At 40.4% G+C, this 20,518-nt stretch overlaps 1 protein-coding gene across 9 annotated transcripts in view; it reads left to right on the top strand.

Annotated features, from left to right (window-relative positions):
- The first annotated feature begins 420 nt into the window (after positions 1–420).
- MYO3B (myosin IIIB) overlaps positions 421–20,518 on the top strand; it is a 198,163-nt gene continuing 178,065 nt past the window's right edge. For 8 of the 9 annotated variants that reach the window (XR_007904525.1, XR_007904526.1, XR_007904527.1 and 5 more), the window contains exons 1-5: positions 439–550; positions 956–1,074; positions 2,804–2,929; positions 6,352–6,417; positions 6,624–6,663. Coding sequence is in view for 6 of the 9 variants with exons in the window: in XM_051787361.1 (XP_051643321.1) it covers positions 6,411–6,417; positions 6,624–6,663 (47 nt within the window). In the remaining 3 variants the exon portion in view is untranslated. Of the gene's footprint in view, positions 551–955; positions 1,075–2,803; positions 2,930–6,351; positions 6,418–6,623; positions 6,664–20,518 lie in introns of all 9 variants that reach the window. The other variant, XM_051787359.1, reaches the window with a different exon arrangement.

Raw genomic sequence — 20,518 nt, forward strand, 5'->3', positions numbered from 1 at the left:
GCAACCACAACCAATCTGAAAAATGGTTATAAGCAAGCTGAAATAAAGACTAATGGGTACAAAGGAGAAGTCCAGAGCTGGGACATCTCCTCCCTATTCACACCCAAAGGGGGAAGAAGTGCTTTATAAAATAATTTCCTTCACCGGGACCCCTTTCTCAGAGCACAGGTGGAGCTGCGCTCGCAATTCATTGTTCTCCATAACGAACTGAATGCACAGAGGCGACTGAGGCGTTTAGCCCCAGTGATGCTGCTAGCTATGCACATCTACGCCTTGGTTTTATCTCTGTAAAAGCTCACTGAACATTACTCTTTCACGGTGTTAACCGACCTTTTCCAATCGCCCCCGGCCCTGCCCCCGGACACCTCTCCCGGAGCCGCCGGGCCGCGCCCGCTCTGAGGGACCGGCGCGCGCCGCCTCACGGGACCGAGCGCCGCCCCGGCACAGCGGGGGCCGCCGCCGCCTCAGCGCTCGGCCCGGGGTGGGGGGGGGAGCGGCCGGGGTCCCAGCTCCTCAGCTGTGCGGAGACAGAGAGAACACTGTCTCTGAGGTGTGCTCAGCTCCCGCCAGGTCTCTGGCCCTACGGACCCGGCCCGCCGCCGGGTGGGATGGGGGTCGCGCCTCAAAACCGTGAGGGGCTTCGAAATGGCGCTCGCCATTTGCCTTGCAGCCGTCTGGCGCTCAGAGGCGGGCAGGGCTTGACAGCGCTCTGAGGGAGTCGGTGCTGGCAGGGCTTGTAGCTGGCGCCGGGAGCTTGCCGTAGCCCCAGCGAAGTCTGCTCTCAGCCCCGGGGATTGCGGTGGGGAGGGGAGGCGGCCTCTGCCCCGCTGAGGTGGGTCCTGGGCTGCCCGGGGCCGCTGGTGCAGCGCCATTACAAGCACCGCGGCCGAGGCCGTGCGGGTACCCAGCCTCCGCAGGGGGTGACCAGCTGTACCTGTTTTTCCAAAATCCATAGGTAAGCAATACTCAGGGTAAAAAATCTCCATGATTAAAAATGGCAGAAGATACTACAAGGCAAGAAATAAGTGGGCGTGACACGGGATTCAGGCCCTGAATAACTGAAGAAAAGTCTCTGTAAGTTTCCCTAAATACCGAACTAGATCTGAATCTAGTGTACAATACTTCTTTAAGCGACCTTCTAGTAACTAGTGAACCATAATGTACATTGCGAATACTATAACACTTGATAAATGCCTTTAAGCAAATGTAGTGTCCTTTTCTTCCTTCCTCGTACATAGAGGTATGCTATATTAGCAAAAGAAAGGAAAAGGTAGTGCTATCCATAGATGATACTACACACAAATTGAGACGAGGCTAACTTAAAATGTCTTTCTAGTTATTTCTCTGAAGCAGTGCATCTATTTTTGTGAATACAAAATGGTTTTTAGTTTTCACTTTTAAAAGCTAGGTTTTCTCACTTCATTCTCCCCTTCAAAAGCAACACTCTGGAATTTCAGTTTCATTGCACTGAAAGCCAAGGATCAGTGTTTTGAGGTATTTTGAAATTATTAGGTGGGAAACTATGTTCTTGTACAGAAATTTCAGGTAGTATGATGTGCAGTAATAGTGGTCACTGTCAGCAAGTCAGATGCAGTTCTTGAGTTCTTTTTTGGCAAAAGCAGTGACTTGGATGTATCTTAACCTACTGTGGAGTCTTGTAGAATGTGTTCTGATAATACAAAGAGTTCATTTTCTAGACCTGTTTTATGCCCCCAAATTGAAGTCCAGCTCACTCTTAATGTGCAATTGCAAACTATAATGCAGTTAATTTTCTAACCTTATATCCTTTAATCCTCAAGTGTTAATCCAAATTGGTGTTAATTATTGATATTGTAGCACAAAAAGTAAAAACAGAAGAGTTCACCCAAGTTTTATTCAAAAAATAAAAATGTGACTTGAACCAAGCAGAGCTATTTTTCTCTTGGGCTGAGATTTTCATATGGTAATCTGGCTAGAAGTCAAGGTGGATATGGATTTCTAAAAAGCATTTCACACCCTTTTAAAAATGAAAAGTCAGTTTAAGTGCAAATTGATTGTTTTAGATACAGGGAAAATATGAACTTCTGTGCTGGTATTTGCTGCTTCTTGGTGTTCCACAGTTAGGAGGCTTTAGGAAAATTATCTGCAGCTCTACAGTTGTGCACATAGGCGAAAGGGCCACACTCTGATTCCTTCCTTGGCATTATGTGCTGCCCTGTTGATGGATGTGCAGAGTAAGTGATTTATCCGGTACCATCCAAAATCCTTGATTAGAAGAAATATTGTACCCGTATTACTGACTTTCTTACTACAAGGAGGAGAGATTTAGTGAGCAGTGCAGTGGCTGTTTAGTTGCTTTAAGAGCTGCCAGGACCAGTTTTGCAGTGTTTTTGCCAAATGCGTTCACAATAACAAGTTCATTGGACAAAGACAATGATTCTTGCTGCGCTAATGCCTGGAGAGGCTCACTAACAAGGGACTCCTGAGTGTAGGCTTGTCTGGGGAAGAGACACATTTTGTGTCATGAAAACAGAAGTTACTGTCTTTACCAGCCTTCTGCCACTGAGGAAGTGGAAGAGAGGGGAGTAATGAATAAAGTGCTGATTCACTGTGCAGTGGCGTGAGAGTAATCAAAGAACATTCATATATAGGAAAGGGTTTTGAAGTCCTGAAAATTATCATAATGTTTTGCTTTTGTTCTTCTTAAGGATTTGGTTGGTGGGTTTTGTTGTTTGGAGTTTTTTTAACCTTGCCCTAGTTTTAAGTTGTCATCTGAATGCACTTTGTGAGATACACTGTGTGTTTGTAACTTCTGTTTCGTTAGTTCTTACAAAGTTACCTTCCCTAGAAATTAATTGTAGTAATCCAAGGAAAGAGAGCCTATGGATCAGCAACAGAAAAGGAGAAGGGGGAAAAAAGCCTCATACAAACCCTGAGCATAACTGGCAAGGTGAGCCTGAAACTTTTTACCAATCTACTTTATGGCTCAACCTCAGTAACATAGAGACAGAGAACAGAAAGGCATCTTGGGCTTGATTGTTTTAGGGAAGTTGGAGTGCTCTGCAGCTGCAGGAACAATCAACACTTCGTTCAGTAGGAATGTTTTTGTTGTTGTTACTGTTTAATTCCTTTTCATCAGTTTGAACAGAACTGTACTGCAGCAGAATAAGCAAGCTGCAATGTATCTTGCAATCATCCAGGACACAAGTTCAGAATGGGCATTTCTAGTAAAGACTCCTGCATTAGAAGTGAAAATATGGAGCCATGTTCCTTACAGTGCTAACCTGAGAAATCAAACATGAGGACTCATTTGCTGTGGTGGCTTATCTCTGTGCTGCTTGGTAAAGCCATGTAGCTCCTAAAATGGGGAGGGGAGATAGGAAGAAGGTAAAGGAGCTGCAGCAGAAGTGCACAGTGAAGGGGTTGGTTACCAAGGAGTTACAGTGTGCAGCTGAGGAAGGCACCTGTTCTTCTGCTTGTGGACAGTGGGTTGACTGCACAGCAGGTAGAACTGGAGAGGGATGAATTAAATGCATGAAACCAGTCTCCTGCTAGTGCCTTCCTGACTTGTCCTACCTTTTGTTCACTTTCACCTCTTGGCCCAGCCCTTGGTTTGGCAGCTGAATGCGTGACGTAAATAGTGAGGAAAGGGTGGTTTGTCTGGAGTGATGAGATGTGGATGGTCTGTGTGGTACTTCAGCAAGAGGAAACCCTACAATGAACTTGATGCAGCATTAACAGAGCAAGGCCTCGTGATTAACGTGCCACATCAGAAATCTGAAAAATAATTTGAGAAACTGCTGTTGTTTAATTGTGCAAAATTGCTGCAGGGAATTTTTCCCTCTCTGGGGAAGAGAAGTTCTCTGAATAATGCATTGTGTGAGGCCGTACGTGCTTTCCTTGCCCCAAAGCTGAAGAGCTGTGTCTGTAATGTTGCTGCTCTGGGATAAATGTCTGACCATGTAGGGCTGAGCTTTTCCATCTGAATGCTGCACAGTAGGCAAGAAGCTCTGCTGAACACAGCTGAGAATTGGCCTGTGGGAATGGCACATGACGAGGGGGGAGGGATTATGACATTTTTCATTCTTGGCTGCTGTTCTGTAGGGAACAAGGCGTGTCAGTAGCTTCTTGCTGGCTGGTCCTCTTTTTCTCTACCCCTCATCTAGTTGTTTCTTCCTCAGACATGGACTGTACCCTGCTGTGAGGAGAGGGAGTACTGACTGTATGTGGAAAAAGGAGACGTTTGCAGAACTGCATGTGCGAAAACAGTAGACTAAGCTAATTTTACAATATTTCTTATGAAATAGATGAAAATTCAGGAAAACTAATTAATCTCCTGGCATGGCATGCTACGAATTAATAAAAGGAGTCACTTTTAGTAGTAAAACATGAATGATATTTAAATGTCTCAGAATAAGGGAAGAGTTAAATCTAGCCCACAGTATTTGCATCTTTCTCCTCTGCCCTTGTAGCCACTACTTTCTTGGTCAGAATATCAAGAGAAAGTATACAGGTGTGGAAGATGGATCTAAGTTTGCCTGCTTATCTCTGATGTCACTATGGTTGATGAGAATTAAAGTTACTGGAGTCACTTTTCTTTCCCTTCTTCCTGTGCTGATGGTAACATATCGACTGTGGAAGAGGTGTGTTCTGTGTGCTGTGCTGGTGAATGTGTTCAGCCCACTTGAAATAGCAGCATAATTACTGCTGTCAGTCTATTCAGGCAGCTGTTTGTCTAACGTTCTGCATGGACACTGTATTTTTGGGTTTGCATGGACCTGGCTCACTTTACGCACTTTCCATGATTCACAAGAAAATTCCATCTCCTTCAGTCTCATGTCACTACTGTATCAGAAACAATAGGGAATCATTTACCTCTCCAATTCACAGAGCAATGCTTCCACTAACCCCTGGAGATTTCTGTGGTAAGCAGCTGGAAACAGTTGAAAGGGATATAATTTCTAGAGGGGTCACTGTTCATGGCTGAAAGCTTCAACAATATATTAAGCTGGGCATTTTGGTGAAAAAAACCAAAAGATCTGCTTGTATTTAATCTGAGCTGAATTATTTTTCCCACATTGTGTTCAATGACTGAAAATAGTGTATTAAATAGCAGGGTCAACTCTGTAAAGCAGAGAGCACCTCAGTTAATAAATAAACACTGTTTGCCTTGTAGTTACCTGGAACTAATATTAATCCTAGTATTTCAGAAACTAATTGTGCATATTCCTTTGTGTCTAATTGTGAGACCCAGCCACTTCACTGCCCGAGATTCAAACCTGGAGTTGAGAATAAGGTTTAAGACAAAAAGGTGAATTCCAAGTAGGGGAAGGTACTTGAGTGGAGTATGGAAGTTAAGGCTCTCGGTCCCAGTTTCACAGAGGCATCATGCAGACAAAGAGTTTCTGATATGTACTTTTCCTGAATGATGGTCCCCTTCAGGCTCCATATGCTGGTCCTACTTTCTCATTGTTGTGAATGTCAGTGTAAATGTCCAGTTTCAGTGTGGATATTCACATTTGAATACTTAAGATGAGTCCTGTGTCTCCCACCCCTAAAATTAGGAACCCAGCGTCTAAATGGAGCACTGTGAAGTGACTGAACTGATAAAGTGATTTTCTGAATGCTGTCCTAATCATTAGTGTCTCCTGCGTGGCATTGCAAGTAATAATAAGAATTCTGCAGAACAGAATACAGAGGAACCAGAAAATTCTCTCTTGAGAGGAAAAATGGATGTCAGTTTCCCCTTTCATCCTGGCAAGGTTTCTTACCTTCGTTGGTACTTTCTAATTGCTATCAGCAGTATCAAAGACACAAAGCTATGTAAAAGTAGTTCCAGCCTTTGCCCAGATATCCATAGATTTCACTCCTGCTGTGCTGTGCCATATTCAAAGTTAATTGGATGACCCAATTTTCAACCTGAAATACAGTATGAACTTAGAGACTGTATCAGTGCAATTATAAGTTGCTTGAAGAGCACATCTGCAGTGTTGGGCACAAAAATCTGGAGGCCAAAACAGAGTGTTGGAAGCACATAAGCAGTTAATGACTGAAAAGAGAGTTGACCAGTGGAATGGGAATGTATACAAGAACCATACGTTAAAAGCCAGATATTTCCATTTTACTGAAATTGTACATTGTAAAAGACTGGTATGAAGGCAGTTTAAGGGACTGTGTTCATCATTCTCCTGCATTGCAATAAAGCATCATCCTTCTTTCTATATGCCATTTAGTGTTCAAAATAGATTGATTCAGCTAAGTTCTCTTTACAGACTAAATCAGACTGTAAGCTTTGAATTTCTGTTTCATTCATCATGTGCTTTTGAGGCCTCCTCATGTTCTTGTTAATAATTCAGCATTTACCTATTCTAGGTTTATTGCTCAGAGAGACAGTACCTTTTGCTGAGCCGAGCATATGGCTAACAGGAGCTATGTCAGGTAAGGAATGCAACCTTTAATTTTTCTCCTTGTCTTTTGTTGTTAGTCAGCTTTGGAATAGAACTGTAATGCAGTCAGTCGGGTTTGTATATGTCAACAACTGTTACCTTGGGTAGCCTTTTACTTTGAAATAGCTGGAGAAATGCCAGAGATCTCAAGTGTCTTGAAGACTGTCAAGCTTTTGCTTTTTCTGTTTGTTGTTTCAGCAGCTGAGAACACAGCAAGTCCTGAATCAAACTGGATTAGGTAAGAAAGAGTTTTTAAATGTTGCCATTTATGGCACCCTGGAGAAAAAACAAATGTGGTTTTCTGACTCCCTTCCTGCAAAATAGACAAGTCCTTGTCTCATTCTGCTAACATGTCATAATTGTCTTACAGATGGTCATCTAGTAGCTGGGAACTGTTGCTCTGCTTGGAGCTGTATTTCTTAACCTTTTTATTTTTTTCTTTCTCAAGTAATGAAATTAAGCTATTGAGCTAGGCAAAATAGCTGACTCCTGATTTCATCTTAATGCCAAGAATACTGTGAAAGTTACTGAGAACATGTAATTAAAATAACAATTACTGACTGTTGTTATTTTGCAGTGGGGCCTTCATACATTTGTAACAGCACAGCTGTATTTGACAGGTGTTAATTCCATTCACGGACATTGCCTAAGGGTTGAACTGCCCTGGCGATTGTGGGCTTGTTCAGCCATTTCTCCTTCTACTGAGGTGCAGGAACTACTGGCTAGAGAGTGACTTTTGAACTGAGCGGTACGTGGCACGATGAAATACAAATCCCTGTGACTGGTCAAATTCTTAGGTATATTTTTTAGTCTCATTTTAGTCTCATTTTCAGTCTCGTTTCAGAAAGAAAATTTGGTGGTTGGTTTCTACAGGCCTTACTTGTTGGCTCCTTTCAAAAGAGTGATTGTTATAAGGCATACCTTAAAAGCTGTTAGTCTCGAGTTACGAGTTTGTAGTCTTGATGGTTATGATGTGATGCAGTGCCTACAGTATTAGAGGAGGAATAAGCTTTTACAACCTTCATACTATAAGAAAGAATGGATTGTGAGGAGTGCAGCCTGTACTGCTTTCATTATAACTCTTGTCTGAAGAATTGACTCATGGTATACTTTTTCCTGCTTGGGTTCTTTGCCAAAAAAATAAAATGGTAGCTCTCTTTCTCATCAGGATTCATGGCTCTGTCAGTGTCAACCTATTGTGAAATGGAACTTGGGGATTTCATTATCCAAAATTCTAAAAAGAAAAATCAGTTCACTGCAAATATTAATACTGTAGGTAACAGGTTCCAGCTAAGGATTTACATATTGTGTTAGCTCTTTAAAAAACCCCAGAAGTTCTTGCAGGGGTTCTTATGTGTATGCGTGTGTAGTAACAAGAGTAGCTCTTTTTAAGTCATTGTGATAATGGATCTAATGACAAGACAGTTGGCACTGTCGCGCTAAGGTGATCTTCACCCTTGCAAGACAAAATATAGTTAGATTAGCACATTTTTTGCAGAGATACGCAGTTATCCTTGTGTATAAAAGATTTGACTCCTGTTAGCCAGCAGATGCCCGTGTCCTTGACAAAGCTGTCTTTGCAAGATAGATATAGCTATAGAATGCACATTGATCTGTTCTATATGCCACAGTTTCTTCTCCAAAATGCGTTGTGACTTGAAAATATATAAATGTTTTGGGACTAGGTGGAAGATCTTGTGGAGTGTTATGGTACCTACTCTGGTAAGGCTGCCCTAAGCCCCAAGTATATCAGTTTATCATAGTACCAAGTCAACCTCTATTCTGTCCTTGGTGCAGTTCCAGCTCCACAATGGAGGCTGTACTGAACTCATAGGTATGCAATTGTGCCTTATCTTTGCTGCCTTCCCAGCCTTTCCACTTTCTTGGACTCAGGTGTGCAAGTCTCAAATAGAGCTTTTTAGCTGCAGTCCTGCATCTTGTTCCAGGGGTTCTGTTTTCTACCTGTGGCTTTCAGGAGAGAGAAGTTTTTTGCAGAACAGTTTTTTAGCAGGACTCTGTGTCAGTAATATAAAGAATACTGTAAACGTTTTGGTAAAGACTTTATAATATTCTACAGTGCAGGAGGTATCCTGCAAAGGAAGAGGGTGCTTTTTTTACTGTGGGCTGCTTAAGTACAGCTGTAAGGTGGATGCTTAATAGAGATTTGAGATTCATATGGAAACGGTGTGCTGTATATAAAAATAGGCTGGGCTCTTATTTAGGTATCAGAAGGTAGAGGCATCTCTGGCACTTTTTTGTGGATAATAAAGGAAAATATAGAAATATTTAGGGAACATTTGTTCCTGGCATTGAAATCTGAAACAACAAAGTGCTGCTTAAAACAGTTTGAAAGAGTGCTGTCTCTGGTCTTCATGATTTCCTGGGTAGGCGTAGAACTATAAGAGTTATGCTGATCCCGAAAGGAACCTTGTCTTTACATTTGACTACTGCTTGGAAAAAAGCAAAATCCCATCCATTGTTTCATGAATATTTTCCTGCACAAGCAGAATTTTACTGAACTCTGCCTGCTGGAGAGTTTCCTGATTCATGACAGTGTTCTCTGCTACTTCTACCCTCAGCTTAGGCACTGTGCAAATGTCACAGAAAGAGGGAAATGGTTAATGATAGTCCAGCTGTAAGAATAATTTGTTCTGTTATTCTTTGGTGACCAATGCTGTTGACAGTTCTCATCTCTTCCGTGGTCTTCCTATTTCTGCTATCCTCCGTTGTCCAGCTTAGCATGAACTGAAGGGTAGAAGGGTGGTTAATTTGGGCCTGAAAGACAGGCAGGACAGGAGGTTTCAGTAACTCTTCTCTCTTGCGGATCTTTCCTTACAATAAACAGAGAGAAAATGGAAATGGAGAATAGCTTAGTGTGGTACAATGATTTTCAGAGAAAAGGTTACCTGTAGGGTTAAGAAGGCCTGAGGGTCAGTCCTCTGAACATACCAAGACTCCAGCAGGTGGTAGAAAATTATTTGCTTGCAAATGATTAGCAACTCACCACATGTTTTGCAGGATCTGTCACCTTACTGAGGCATTTGTTTTAAAAACCATTTTAAACAGCTGTTCTTCAGCACAGGTGATTTTTTTATTTAGAAAAAGGAGAAATTATTGGAAAGTTCCCTGTCCCTGTTATTGCATACTTTTTAATACTGTAGAATTAGCCAGCAAAACCTGGATGTAGAGGGAGAGCAGAAGCTGTTCCCTTCAGGTTCCTTCAGGTTTCTGATCTCTGAATATGTTAGCTGGACATTCTGGATGTAGCTAGTGTTCACTGACCTTCTCTCTGCCATGGGACAATGCTGTTATGTTGTGGTACATCCACAGAGCTTGTCACTGAGCTATTTGTTACACCATTCTATTTGCTCTACCGAATTGCTATAAAATGTGTCCTGAAAAAGAAATAAATTAAAAGCCTTATTTCTGATATTGAAAGAATGCAGTATTGCTGTTGATAATTTTCCTGGATGTATGGGGAATAAACTCAGTCTGAGTGCATGAAGTAGGAAGCCTTGTAAAAGATGTAGAGTGGGATGGCAGTTTTCATGTCTCCTTGTATATTTTTTACACTGTATTTTAGACCTACTGGAGGGATGACTGATAGATGTGATTAATTCCACCTCACTTGAAAGAAGAGGGCATGTTTGGTGCATATCATGTCGTCTTCACTTGTTCTCTCGTCGTTTCTGTGAATAGTAACATGGATGATCTTTAAAATTTGTGTGTAGCCTGTGAAATGGATACAAAGACCTGTCAGACTACCTTTTCTAATACATTTTCCTCTGAGGAAACAAACCTAACATAAATGTCACTTGCAGTATGAGCAACTGCAGCAGGTGGAGCATTGAATTAATGGTTCTGAGAGGCAAGCCAGGAGAGATTATGAGATAAATACAGTAGATGTGGTACATAATTCAACATTTTTTTTGTGATTAAAAATGAACTCAAGGAAAAATAGTGCATCTTCAAAAAGTTAGAGTATTTGAAAATGGCTTATCTTTTGTGCTTTTTGAAAAGTCTTAAAAATCATTTAAACTATATTTATAGGGAAAATCCCCCATTAGTTTAATTAGAAGGATATTTTTCAGCTCTTGGTCTTACATTCTTTTGTAATGCACATTTTGAATGTGCTGAAAGGTAAGGAATTTGCTTATAAGATATACTTGGTATGATACCTCGCGTTTTGTGGCAAGGCATTGTTTCAGTGAAAAATTATAAAACTAAACTGATTGCTGTATTGAAAATTATATATATATATTCATCAAATGCAGAGAAAGGACTAGTGTTAGAGTAAGTGACTCGAGTTTAACATCTGATAATATATAGGAAGGTGATGTGAGTGCAGCTCCCTTTCAGGTGTTTGTGTCATAGTTACGGAAGAAATTTATATGCTGACAGAAGGTTTGGAGGCTCCACAGAAGTCAACTAACAATAAACTAAAGGAATATGTTGGTGACTCATGTTAGTAGGCTAAGTTGCTTCTCACTAGTGATAGTTTGGCCTCTTTCCAGTTTCAAGAGTGAAGGACTATGACAACTGGCTATTAACTTATGTTGTAATACAGAGAAACCAGCTGGTTTAATAGCTGGGCCAAAGGTGGTGGCATGGTGATTTCTGATGGCTTAAGGTTGTGCACCTGAGAGCTTCACAGGCTTCACAGGCACTGCTGAGAAAATGTTTCCCATTCCCTCATAGCAGCGAACTGGCTGCTGTGAAATGAACACCTTTTTTTTGACCAATCCACTAAAAGGCCTTTGGAATAGAAAATTCATCCGCTGTCTGAGCTGGAAGGTGAGTGCTCTTTGTAACAGACTAAAAGACTGGGAATGAAACATGTCCAAGAAACACCAAAGAATGCAATTTAGAGTACTTGTTAAATCAGGTAATGTGCTTTCAGCTGTAAACAGTTGTGGTGATGAACACACCCCACTTCCCCCTTCATAAATTAGGGTGGTCTTTCCAGGTGTAGAAGTCTGTGTCCAGGGGCACATTCTTTGCAATCTGATTAGCTCCACAGGAACTAAAAGGGAGAAAACATCATTTTGGCCTTCGGGGTATACTGTGGACAAGAGGGCTGCAGTGGTGCCACTTTCTCAAGGTATGATTTTTGGTAGAGCTATCTTAAGGTTTCTTTGTATTTGCCTCCACATGCTACAGTCGTTCCTCCTGATTCCTACCAAGGTGTTCCTGAAGTGCAAAATCATGAGGTGGCTGTAGCTGCCAAATATTAGTTCCAGTTTTCAGAGAGTTCTCTGGAGAAAATTAATCTTTCTCTTATGATTGGCAGTATCAGCTCGGTCTGACATCTGATTAACCTGCTGCTAATGCATGCTCAAACCTGAGTATTGCATCAGTTTCTGTCCTACTCTTAGGTGCATTTTACCATGAGCTGAATGGATAAAGGGAATGTTAGCCACATGGGAAGGAAGGACTACAAGCAGCTGCTCAGGGAGCAGTGACAGAAGCTCTGGTAACAAGCACGTGAGGCAGGAAAAAGGTAGTATAATCTTAAACGAAAGTGAAATTGGAAACCCCCTGGGACTGAGAGCCAGCAGTCAGCACTGCACAGTAAAGCAGTGCGAGGCTTGCAAATGAGGTGTTTGAAAGTCAGGAAGCTGGCAGTAGAGGACCTTCAGGACCTGCTGAAGCAGCTGGAGCCAGCAATCAACACCGCAGTGCTTCGAGGGTCAATAAATTATTTTTTTGTTTTTACTTGTTGGGGCTCTGGAGGTGGTGTTTGCCTTAATTACTGCTGTCACTCAGGGGCATAGAGGGAAGGAATTCGCTGCACACAAGTGTTTCTAGAGCTGTAAAAAGTCATGCTATACTTCTGAAACAGGTCTATTTCTATCTTCCACACTCTTCCCCACTCCAGTAGCAAGCTCTTACAGTAAGGTACCATTCCTGGAGCTTTCACCTTTCTCTTTCTTTTCATCACCCACTTGGTTACTGTCTCCATGTTCGCAGTCTTTCAGAAGAGAGACCATGATCATTGTGGTGTTGTCATGTGTTCCCACAGTTACCCACAGGCTCATTGTACTTTTAAAGAGGGTTGGAGAATAAGTTTAGTGTTTTCCTCTAAAAATTCTGCTCTTTTGTCATGCTTTCTTCTCTATTCTGAATGCAGTCAGTTACAGATACATAATCTGCCTGTCCTAAATTAAATAATTAAGGGTCAGAAAATTAATGGAAAAATTACATAGTTATGTTTCTGTCTGTATATCATTGTGGCAGCACTCCATGCACTACTTGAAGTCACACCAGTGTCATAGTCACAAGAAGTTGCATGAATTGCTGCTGCTGGGACTATTTTTTCTGGGGAATGTCACGAACATAATGCTACTGCTAAGAGAAATCTGTTATACTCAATTTTTAATAGTTGTCAGGTAACCTATGGTGTAGTTTTCATTATTTAATCTGATTTTTCTGAGTCTTAACAGTGGTACATCTGGAAAGATGCAGAAAGCTTTGTAGTAGTGTGAAGTTCTAATGGTGAAAATTTCTGTAAATTTTGGATGGTGCAAGTATATAAACCTTATTTGTCTGCCTGAAATATGGAGTCACCTTTCGAAGTAAATTTGAAATGTCTCCTGTACTTTTGTACAGGAAAGGGAAATTATTAGGATTGGTTCAGGAGACATTCAGAGTTGAAGGAAAGATCTTTTCTGGTCCTTTACTGAACAGAAGTGAAAAGGCTGTATTCCTCCTTATTAAAGTCTTGATGACAAAGAGTATGAATATTTCATTAGCCGGAAGAATACTTTGTTATTGTTCAGACTTAGTCTTATGCTTTCATGAACTCCAGAGACAACAAATACAAATCAGAATAATTTTATAATTTGTGGCAAAGACTAATTTTGTTAAACAATACATAGTAAATTGCCAGAGTTTTGCAGGAGCTGTTTACTTAATAGAAGGAAGAAAATAATTAAATTTGAAAATAGTTTCTGGGAGAGAGGAATTTGAAAAGCAGGCCCTGAAACCAGGTTCTGCTTTTCAGTGTGGGGTTTTGTGTAATTAAATATTGGTTGTCTTAGTAATTACTAAACTGAGAACAGGATGTCCTTATGGCCTCAAATGCTTGTTTATTCTCTGTGAAGAAAGAAAAGAAAAAGAAAATACAAAAAGGAGTTTGCTTACCTGAAAATGTTTGCCTTACAAGTTCCACACCACGTTGCTTTTGATTTCAATGTACATTTTCTATATAAACAGTATCTAATGTAAGATGTAGACTTTAAAGTTTAGTCTAAGAGTCTGTGAATGCCGACAGTTATTACCAGGCAATACTGTAGCATACAAACCTTCAATTGTCTTCCTTTAAGAAGGTGAAAATAGTGACCATGAGAAAAATTTATCTGGCTCATGTGTTAATAGGGCTGTTTGATCTCACTGCTTTTATGTCTTGATATGCACTCAAGGGTCTGTAGATCTGTAGATCTCACTACTCTTTGGTTTGAAAAATGTGCAAGTTTTTACATGATCTGAGGGAGGCTGGCCAAGAAAAGGCTTGGGTAAAGTACCAGTAGGGACTGCAGTGAGGACTGGGCTTCCCTGTGAGGGCAGGTGAGCCGGGAGCCCCGGTGCCAGTGAGGCAGCAAGGCCAGTGGCCACACTGAGTGTGGGGCATCTGGCAGGACACCAGCCAGGAGGGGGGCAGGCCCAGGGATGGCAGCCAGAGTTGGCTAACAGTCCAATGACTGCCAGGGGAGTCTGTAGCAAGAAGGCAGACTCAAGATCTGTTGAGGAGATCAAGTCCATGCCCTGATAATTACATTGCAAAATCATGTAATCCACTGTGGTGTGTGTGCTGGGCATTATTCTGGGCAGGTTGTTGCAGTTGATAAACAGTTTTGCATGCTGATCTTGCTTGAGTCAGAGTTCACATTCCTGTCTGCTGCAAGTCTGTTTTCCCCTAATGTTTTGGATTCCTGAACACGCTCATTATGTCAGAGTACAGCCCACTCAAGACAGGAGTCATTCTGGCGTGGATGCCTTGTCAAGGATTAATTCTGGATTTTGCAGTACTTTCCTTAAGATCTTTATCAGGGACCTATTTAACTATTAAACTTGCATGATTGTCTCTTCATCTTTTGACAGCTGCATTTTTAAAGTGTTTTCTTTATACATGTAGTATAAAGAAACCTCTAAAGGGTTTTATTTTTACGTAGAGCACCATATAGCTTCTGATTTTGTGACATTGCAGTGCACTTCCTGTGCTGTACTTCCTTTCTACATCAGATTTAGCAAATACATCAACTGCTTCAGAATCTGACTGGCATCTGAGAGATTTTTTTCTTCCTTTTTCAGTAAAAATCAATTGTTGAAAGTACAGAATGAACTGTGGGTTACAACTCCTCATTTTTTCTCCTCCTTTTTTCTTCTTGGAGCCCAGGAAGCCTGTGAATACTTTGTAGGTTTGAGGTCCTTGAAAGAGAGAGTTATTGCTTAGAGAACAAGTCCAGCAGAACATGGCTTTCACTAATGTGTCTCTGTAAGATGAGTTGGTTTTTTTCCTCTGGAAGCTAAGATACATGAATTTGCACTTTGAAACCATTCGTTGTACTCTGTGACCTCTCTCTGCATGACCTTCCTCAGCTGTGATGAGAGGAAGCATTGTGCATAGTCTGTAATGTTATTTCCTAGTGTTTGCAATAGTACCTTTGCTTCCAAACTCATGAGCCCAGTGTTTGCCCTGTGTTCTAGACTGAATTAGGCAAGGGATCTATAGTCTTACCTTGGCAATGCTTTGTTACAGCATCCTTCAAAAATAAGATTGCATGCTAAACCAGTATCTAACTGCAGCAATGTTCATTATTGTCACACACAGCTTCTGTTAGAAGGCCCAGTTAAATGAGACACATCTTGATCCCATTTATGTGTCTGCTTTTAAAGGATGGTTGTTAGCTTACAGCATAACAAATTATGAAAAACTAAATGTTAACATTTAGAGAGATTTTTTTCTGAGGTTTGACCATTTTCCAGCTAATGTTATGCTTCCCAGTAGACTAACAGGTTGTGAAAAGTTGGGCAAAATATGAATAAAAAAGTGTGTTACAGGGCAGGTGAGACTCTTCACAGGAGCAGTCAGCCTCTCCAGAAGGTGGAAAGCAGTAGTTTGATGGAGAAACAGGTTACTTCCTTCTTAGAGAAATGACTAGTAGTTTGTGTTTTAGGGGTTCAGACGAAGGTGAGTTGCTTGAGAGATAGGGATGGATTATGAAGCAAAAATGGTTGCCAGAGTAGGATTCCCTTCTGAGGTGTATATGAGCTGAAAAAGAGCTGTGAATTTATTAGAAAAGAAGACCTTTCAATGCTGATCTGAATCTAGATGGATGTAGACTTGTATTTTTTTTTTTTAAATTCTGTTCTCTTTTGATTTCACAAACCTTGGTAAGCTGCATTATTGTGATCTTATTGTGGATGCAGTAAATGAATCCTTTTATTAGCCATTTATGTTGATCTGGTTTAGGTGAGGGATGATATCAATACAGACAACTAACTTGAAGGAATTTGTACCCATAGTCTCTTGCAATCCATAGATAGTACTGAACTACTTTTAGGCAGCCATCGGCCCAAAATATTTCTTAGAGGCTCTAAAGATAGTGGAGTTGCACAAATCAATACACAAGCCAGTAACTCAATGTGTGAGAAGGAGAGATATTTCCATTGCTGAAATGGAAATCTCTCTGGAATGCTGGTGAGAAGCCCAGGGATTGGAAAGGAGTATGAATGAAGGATGTTATCACACGTTTTACAAATTGGGAAACCAGAGTTAGAGAAAAGTGAGATAATTTTTCTGGGGTAGGCACAAAAATATTCTGTCTTGATACCTTAGCCTGTTCCTATACCATCTTTCAGGATCAGGTTTCTTCCATCTCCTGTTAGTTGCTTCCCATATGGTGGTTGCCTTCACTAATGTAAAAGTTGAACAGACTGAGGTCAGCATGCCTCTGAGATAACATCCCATTTTAGAATTAGTTCAGTTTTCATTAGTGAATTAACTGAACATTTAAATATTTATGACTATCTCAGATGTCTACTACAACAAAAAATAAATAATTCATTATAGAAAATTACCTCTGTACAATTGATACCAGAAGGATATAAATCAGATATGGCAATTTCCAAAGAAGCAGTACAATATCTTGTTTTTGTTGGAACACCCTCAAGTGAGTATCTTTTTGAGTCAACCATTGCTTTTCTGAGCTGGGTAACAAACCTTCCGTTGTGTGAGTAGTAGTGATGGGAGAAAGTCTGTTTACAGAAATATGCGTATAGTAAAAGTATATCGACACTTGGGACAATTCAGGGAATCTGTGTACAGTATATAATTTCTGTTTGATATTGGGAAGTTTTTTGTGTAAATCTGTCAGACTGCAAGCATCACTTTGTATGGGGTTGTATTTGCCTTATCTGTTATACTTCCATTTTTGGAGATAGGTTGAAATAAACTTTACACCTGCCAAAAGCTAACAAAGAGGAAAAATTTAATTGTGATAAGTGAGTGGCATTAAATAAAGGATTGAATACTCAGTGTGACAAGCCAATTATCAAACTTTAAACTTAAACTGGGAGGCTAGACTTCAGTGGGAAGTTTTGATCACACAGTGTGTTTGGAGTGACCTAACAAGGCAGGCCAGAAGATTAAAGGAGAGGGATTCATATCAGCCATTTTGAAAGAAAATCAGCATCTGTTTTCACAAGAAGGATGCATTCTCCATAGATCAGGAGGAGTGACTTAGAAGAGAAGAGGAAATGTGTTTCAGGGTAAATGGCACAAGCTTGAAAGAAGAGACGGGGGGACTTTTGGTTATGGTCAGTTAGAAGGTGAAAGTGTTTGAGATGTCAGGAAGCTGAGACAATGAAGTCAAAACAAGATGTCTGTTGGTTTGACTGTTTATTTATGTTCCTTGTAATAGGTGAAGTAAAGGGGTTTTCAGAAACCCTGTTAAGTCTGTGCATATATCTATTTCACCTCATACATATCTTTAAAAATGACCTTGTGGAGTTGAGAGCATTTCAAGGCACTGGAGAACAGGCTCTCAGCAAACCTCTGTGTCTGGCTGAGCTGGTCCACAAAGTCACATGTCTGACGAGAGAAACTGAAATGCATGTACTCTGAGCTCCCAGGGACACTTACAGACAGCAAACCAGGGGGCTACCTCTGCACTGTTATCTTGGGACAGCTCATGAGCCTTCTGTGAGGGCTCTTGCAATGGAACAGTGCTGTAATGTTTAGAGTTATAGCTTGGGATGTCTGTGTAGGAGACACATTTCAATGCAGGATATTACTGTTGAAAGGTACTAGTTTGTCCAGTTTGTAAACAAAGAACCTAAAGCCTATATAAAATATGATTTCTGCAGTACAGGAAGTGAATTATAGTCAAGACTGTCCCTTGAGTTCTCCAAACTCCTAGGATTGTATTCGAAATGCAGACTCTATTTATAATGCTATCAAGTAAAAGGAGCATCCTAATTACACCACATCACTCATACCATATAAAAATAGCTTTCTTGAGTGGATAATGCCAGTTTCTGTTTTGCTCATCATGCTTTTATTCTGCTTCAGACTTCGCTCTTTTAGCAGGTACTCTGTGTTTAAACAGAGTTAGGATCTCGGGCTATTTGCAGAGGGTATCCTTACAGAAGAGAAAGGACCCACTGCTGTATGAAGTGATAGAACATAATGGCTGAAGGTACAGCGTTGTTAAAAATGTGATGCAAACATAGCACAGTAGATCATGTTTCATATTGCCTGTACAATCTGATTTACTTTTACTTTACCTTAGCTGATATCTCAGTGCTGCTTGTGGTGACATACAACTATATTGTCTATTCTCTCTTTCTGTTTTTTCAAGTGGTATCACAAAATGTTTCCTCTTTCAGATTTTGAAAGCCCACAGTATTGAACACAGAGCTGTTCCATAAACTGAATAATATGTATAAAAGAAAACTAAATAGTTGCTAATGAACTGCTAAAGGCTGGTTGTTCTAGGTCACAGTAACTCAGTGCATGATACAGCATTCTTACCTCTCATATCTTCTCTTTGTGAATTAAGTTCAGGCATTCTCTTAAGTTTCTTCAGGACTGCAGCGGCCCAAAAGTTAATCTGGGGAAAAAGGCCAGTTTGGTACTTTATTCTATGTTTAAATTCTATTGTGAAAGTTCATGGGCAATTTTGTTGTTGTTATTAAATTGTTCTCTCTTCAAGATCACGGCTCTTGGAGGTGTTAACCTCCTTCAAATCCCCCGAATCAGTAGGAGTTGCAATAGATTAGTGCTTCTCAGTGGGAAATATCTGGCAGGAGCGAGCTCTGACAATTTCTGCTCTTGTCCATATTGGCATCTACTTTTCTCCTGGGGTGCTAGTACCTTTTCACTTAATAGGATAGCTGAGTATTTTGGTGATGTGTTTTTGTAATAGTAGACATCAGGCCTAAATGTCAATTGTGTAGACTTTCAGGCATCTTCCCTTGTGTGACAAAGACAAATCAGATCTTTCTTATTGAAGACCGTATATCAGAATGTGTAGTAAAGTGGACCAAGGTCTAAATTATTCTTCAAAATTAGCCACACTTTTTACGGAGAGAATCAGAGTGCTGCAGCAATATTGTTTGCTATTCAAGTCACAATATACAAATGCATAAGCCAAGAAGATAAGAAAAGGTCCATCAGTGGTTATATCAGTTTGCTAGCACATTGATCTTTCTGCTTTCCTTAAATATTAACAAATGGTAAGATCTGTTTGGGGTTCAGATCAGCAAAAAAACGAAGTTGGTTTTGTTACTCCCTGTATGGTAAGGGGTTATTAGATAACATACACAGGTATAACAGCTCTGAGCAGCTTCTGTATATATCATTATCTGTCTTTTCTACCAATGTGTACCCCCAAAACCCTAACTGATTTTCAAGTCCAGTAATTCACTATAAGCAGCAGTGGATATTGGCATTGTACTGCAACCCTTTGTCAGTCTTTTTGGCTGGGAAGATGTCAAGCCAATTGCTCGTGGATTTGCCTTGGTCTTTGTTACAGAGCTCAACTCAGATGGCTATAGGCCCAGATAGCGTAACCCAAATAATATGTTTATAATTTATTAAACTTAATTCTTTAAAGGTTCTTTTGATAACTGCTCCATGAAGATAGCTACTGAAGGAAGTTTAAAATTAATGGATTCTATCTCATATGCCTATTATTATTTTTGAAGCCTGTTAGAGGAGAGAAATTATGCAAATTGGTGTCACGCTAGGCTACTGCACACATGCTGGTAATGCATAACAACTAGCTCACTGATGAAAATGCTTCATCTTAAGCAAGAGTCATTGTCGGTGCCAAGAGATATTCTTTGTACCATGATTAACAGTTTATTATTATTTTTCTTATGGATAAAAGAGAGTATATCTTCTTATTAAAAATCCTCATTAGAATAAAACTGCTGTAAAAGTAATACTGGAGAACTATGGTGATGAATTATGATTGATTGCATTATACAATTAAGGTATATTGTGAAACAATAGGAAGATCCCTTCAAAATATTAAGCAGTTGTTGCTCGCTCTCTATGAATGACGAAGTAACTTTAATTCTTCAGCTCCTGCTTGTAAAAGACTTGATAAATAGATCAAGCTCAGCATCAATTAGTGTCACAATGATCTTTAGTATTAATGAAGTGAAGCTGCTGGGATTGAACCAGTTTATTTGTACCTCCATGACAGCATCTTAAGCTAACACACACTGCGTTGTCTATCTAGTGCTGGGCATGGGAACCAGTAGGCAGAACACAGTTCTGTGCAGCACTGGGTGATACAAGCTGTCCTGTGAGGGAGCTATCTCAGTCCTGAGGAATTCGGGTATCCTTAGCAGGACATAAATCCAATATAAGATAAGCTGGTTTCAGAAAATAGGTCACTAATGGAAGTTCGCAGTTATTTTCTTCCCAAGTTTATCCTATGCCTGTCTTAGATTTCTTTGTCCTCATCTGTAGGCAAAGCATATCAGGCTTTCTGATTAAACTGCAGTGAAGAGCCTGGATTTGGTCTAAAAGTCATTGGTCTGTTACAGCCCTTCATCCTTACATTTTAACACTAACACTT

Source organism: Manacus candei, unplaced genomic scaffold, assembly GCF_025592945.1.
Source record: "Manacus candei isolate 608988 ecotype Guabito, Panama unplaced genomic scaffold, ASM2559294v1 h1tg000023l, whole genome shotgun sequence".
Taxonomy (NCBI): Eukaryota; Metazoa; Chordata; class Aves; order Passeriformes; family Pipridae; genus Manacus; species Manacus candei.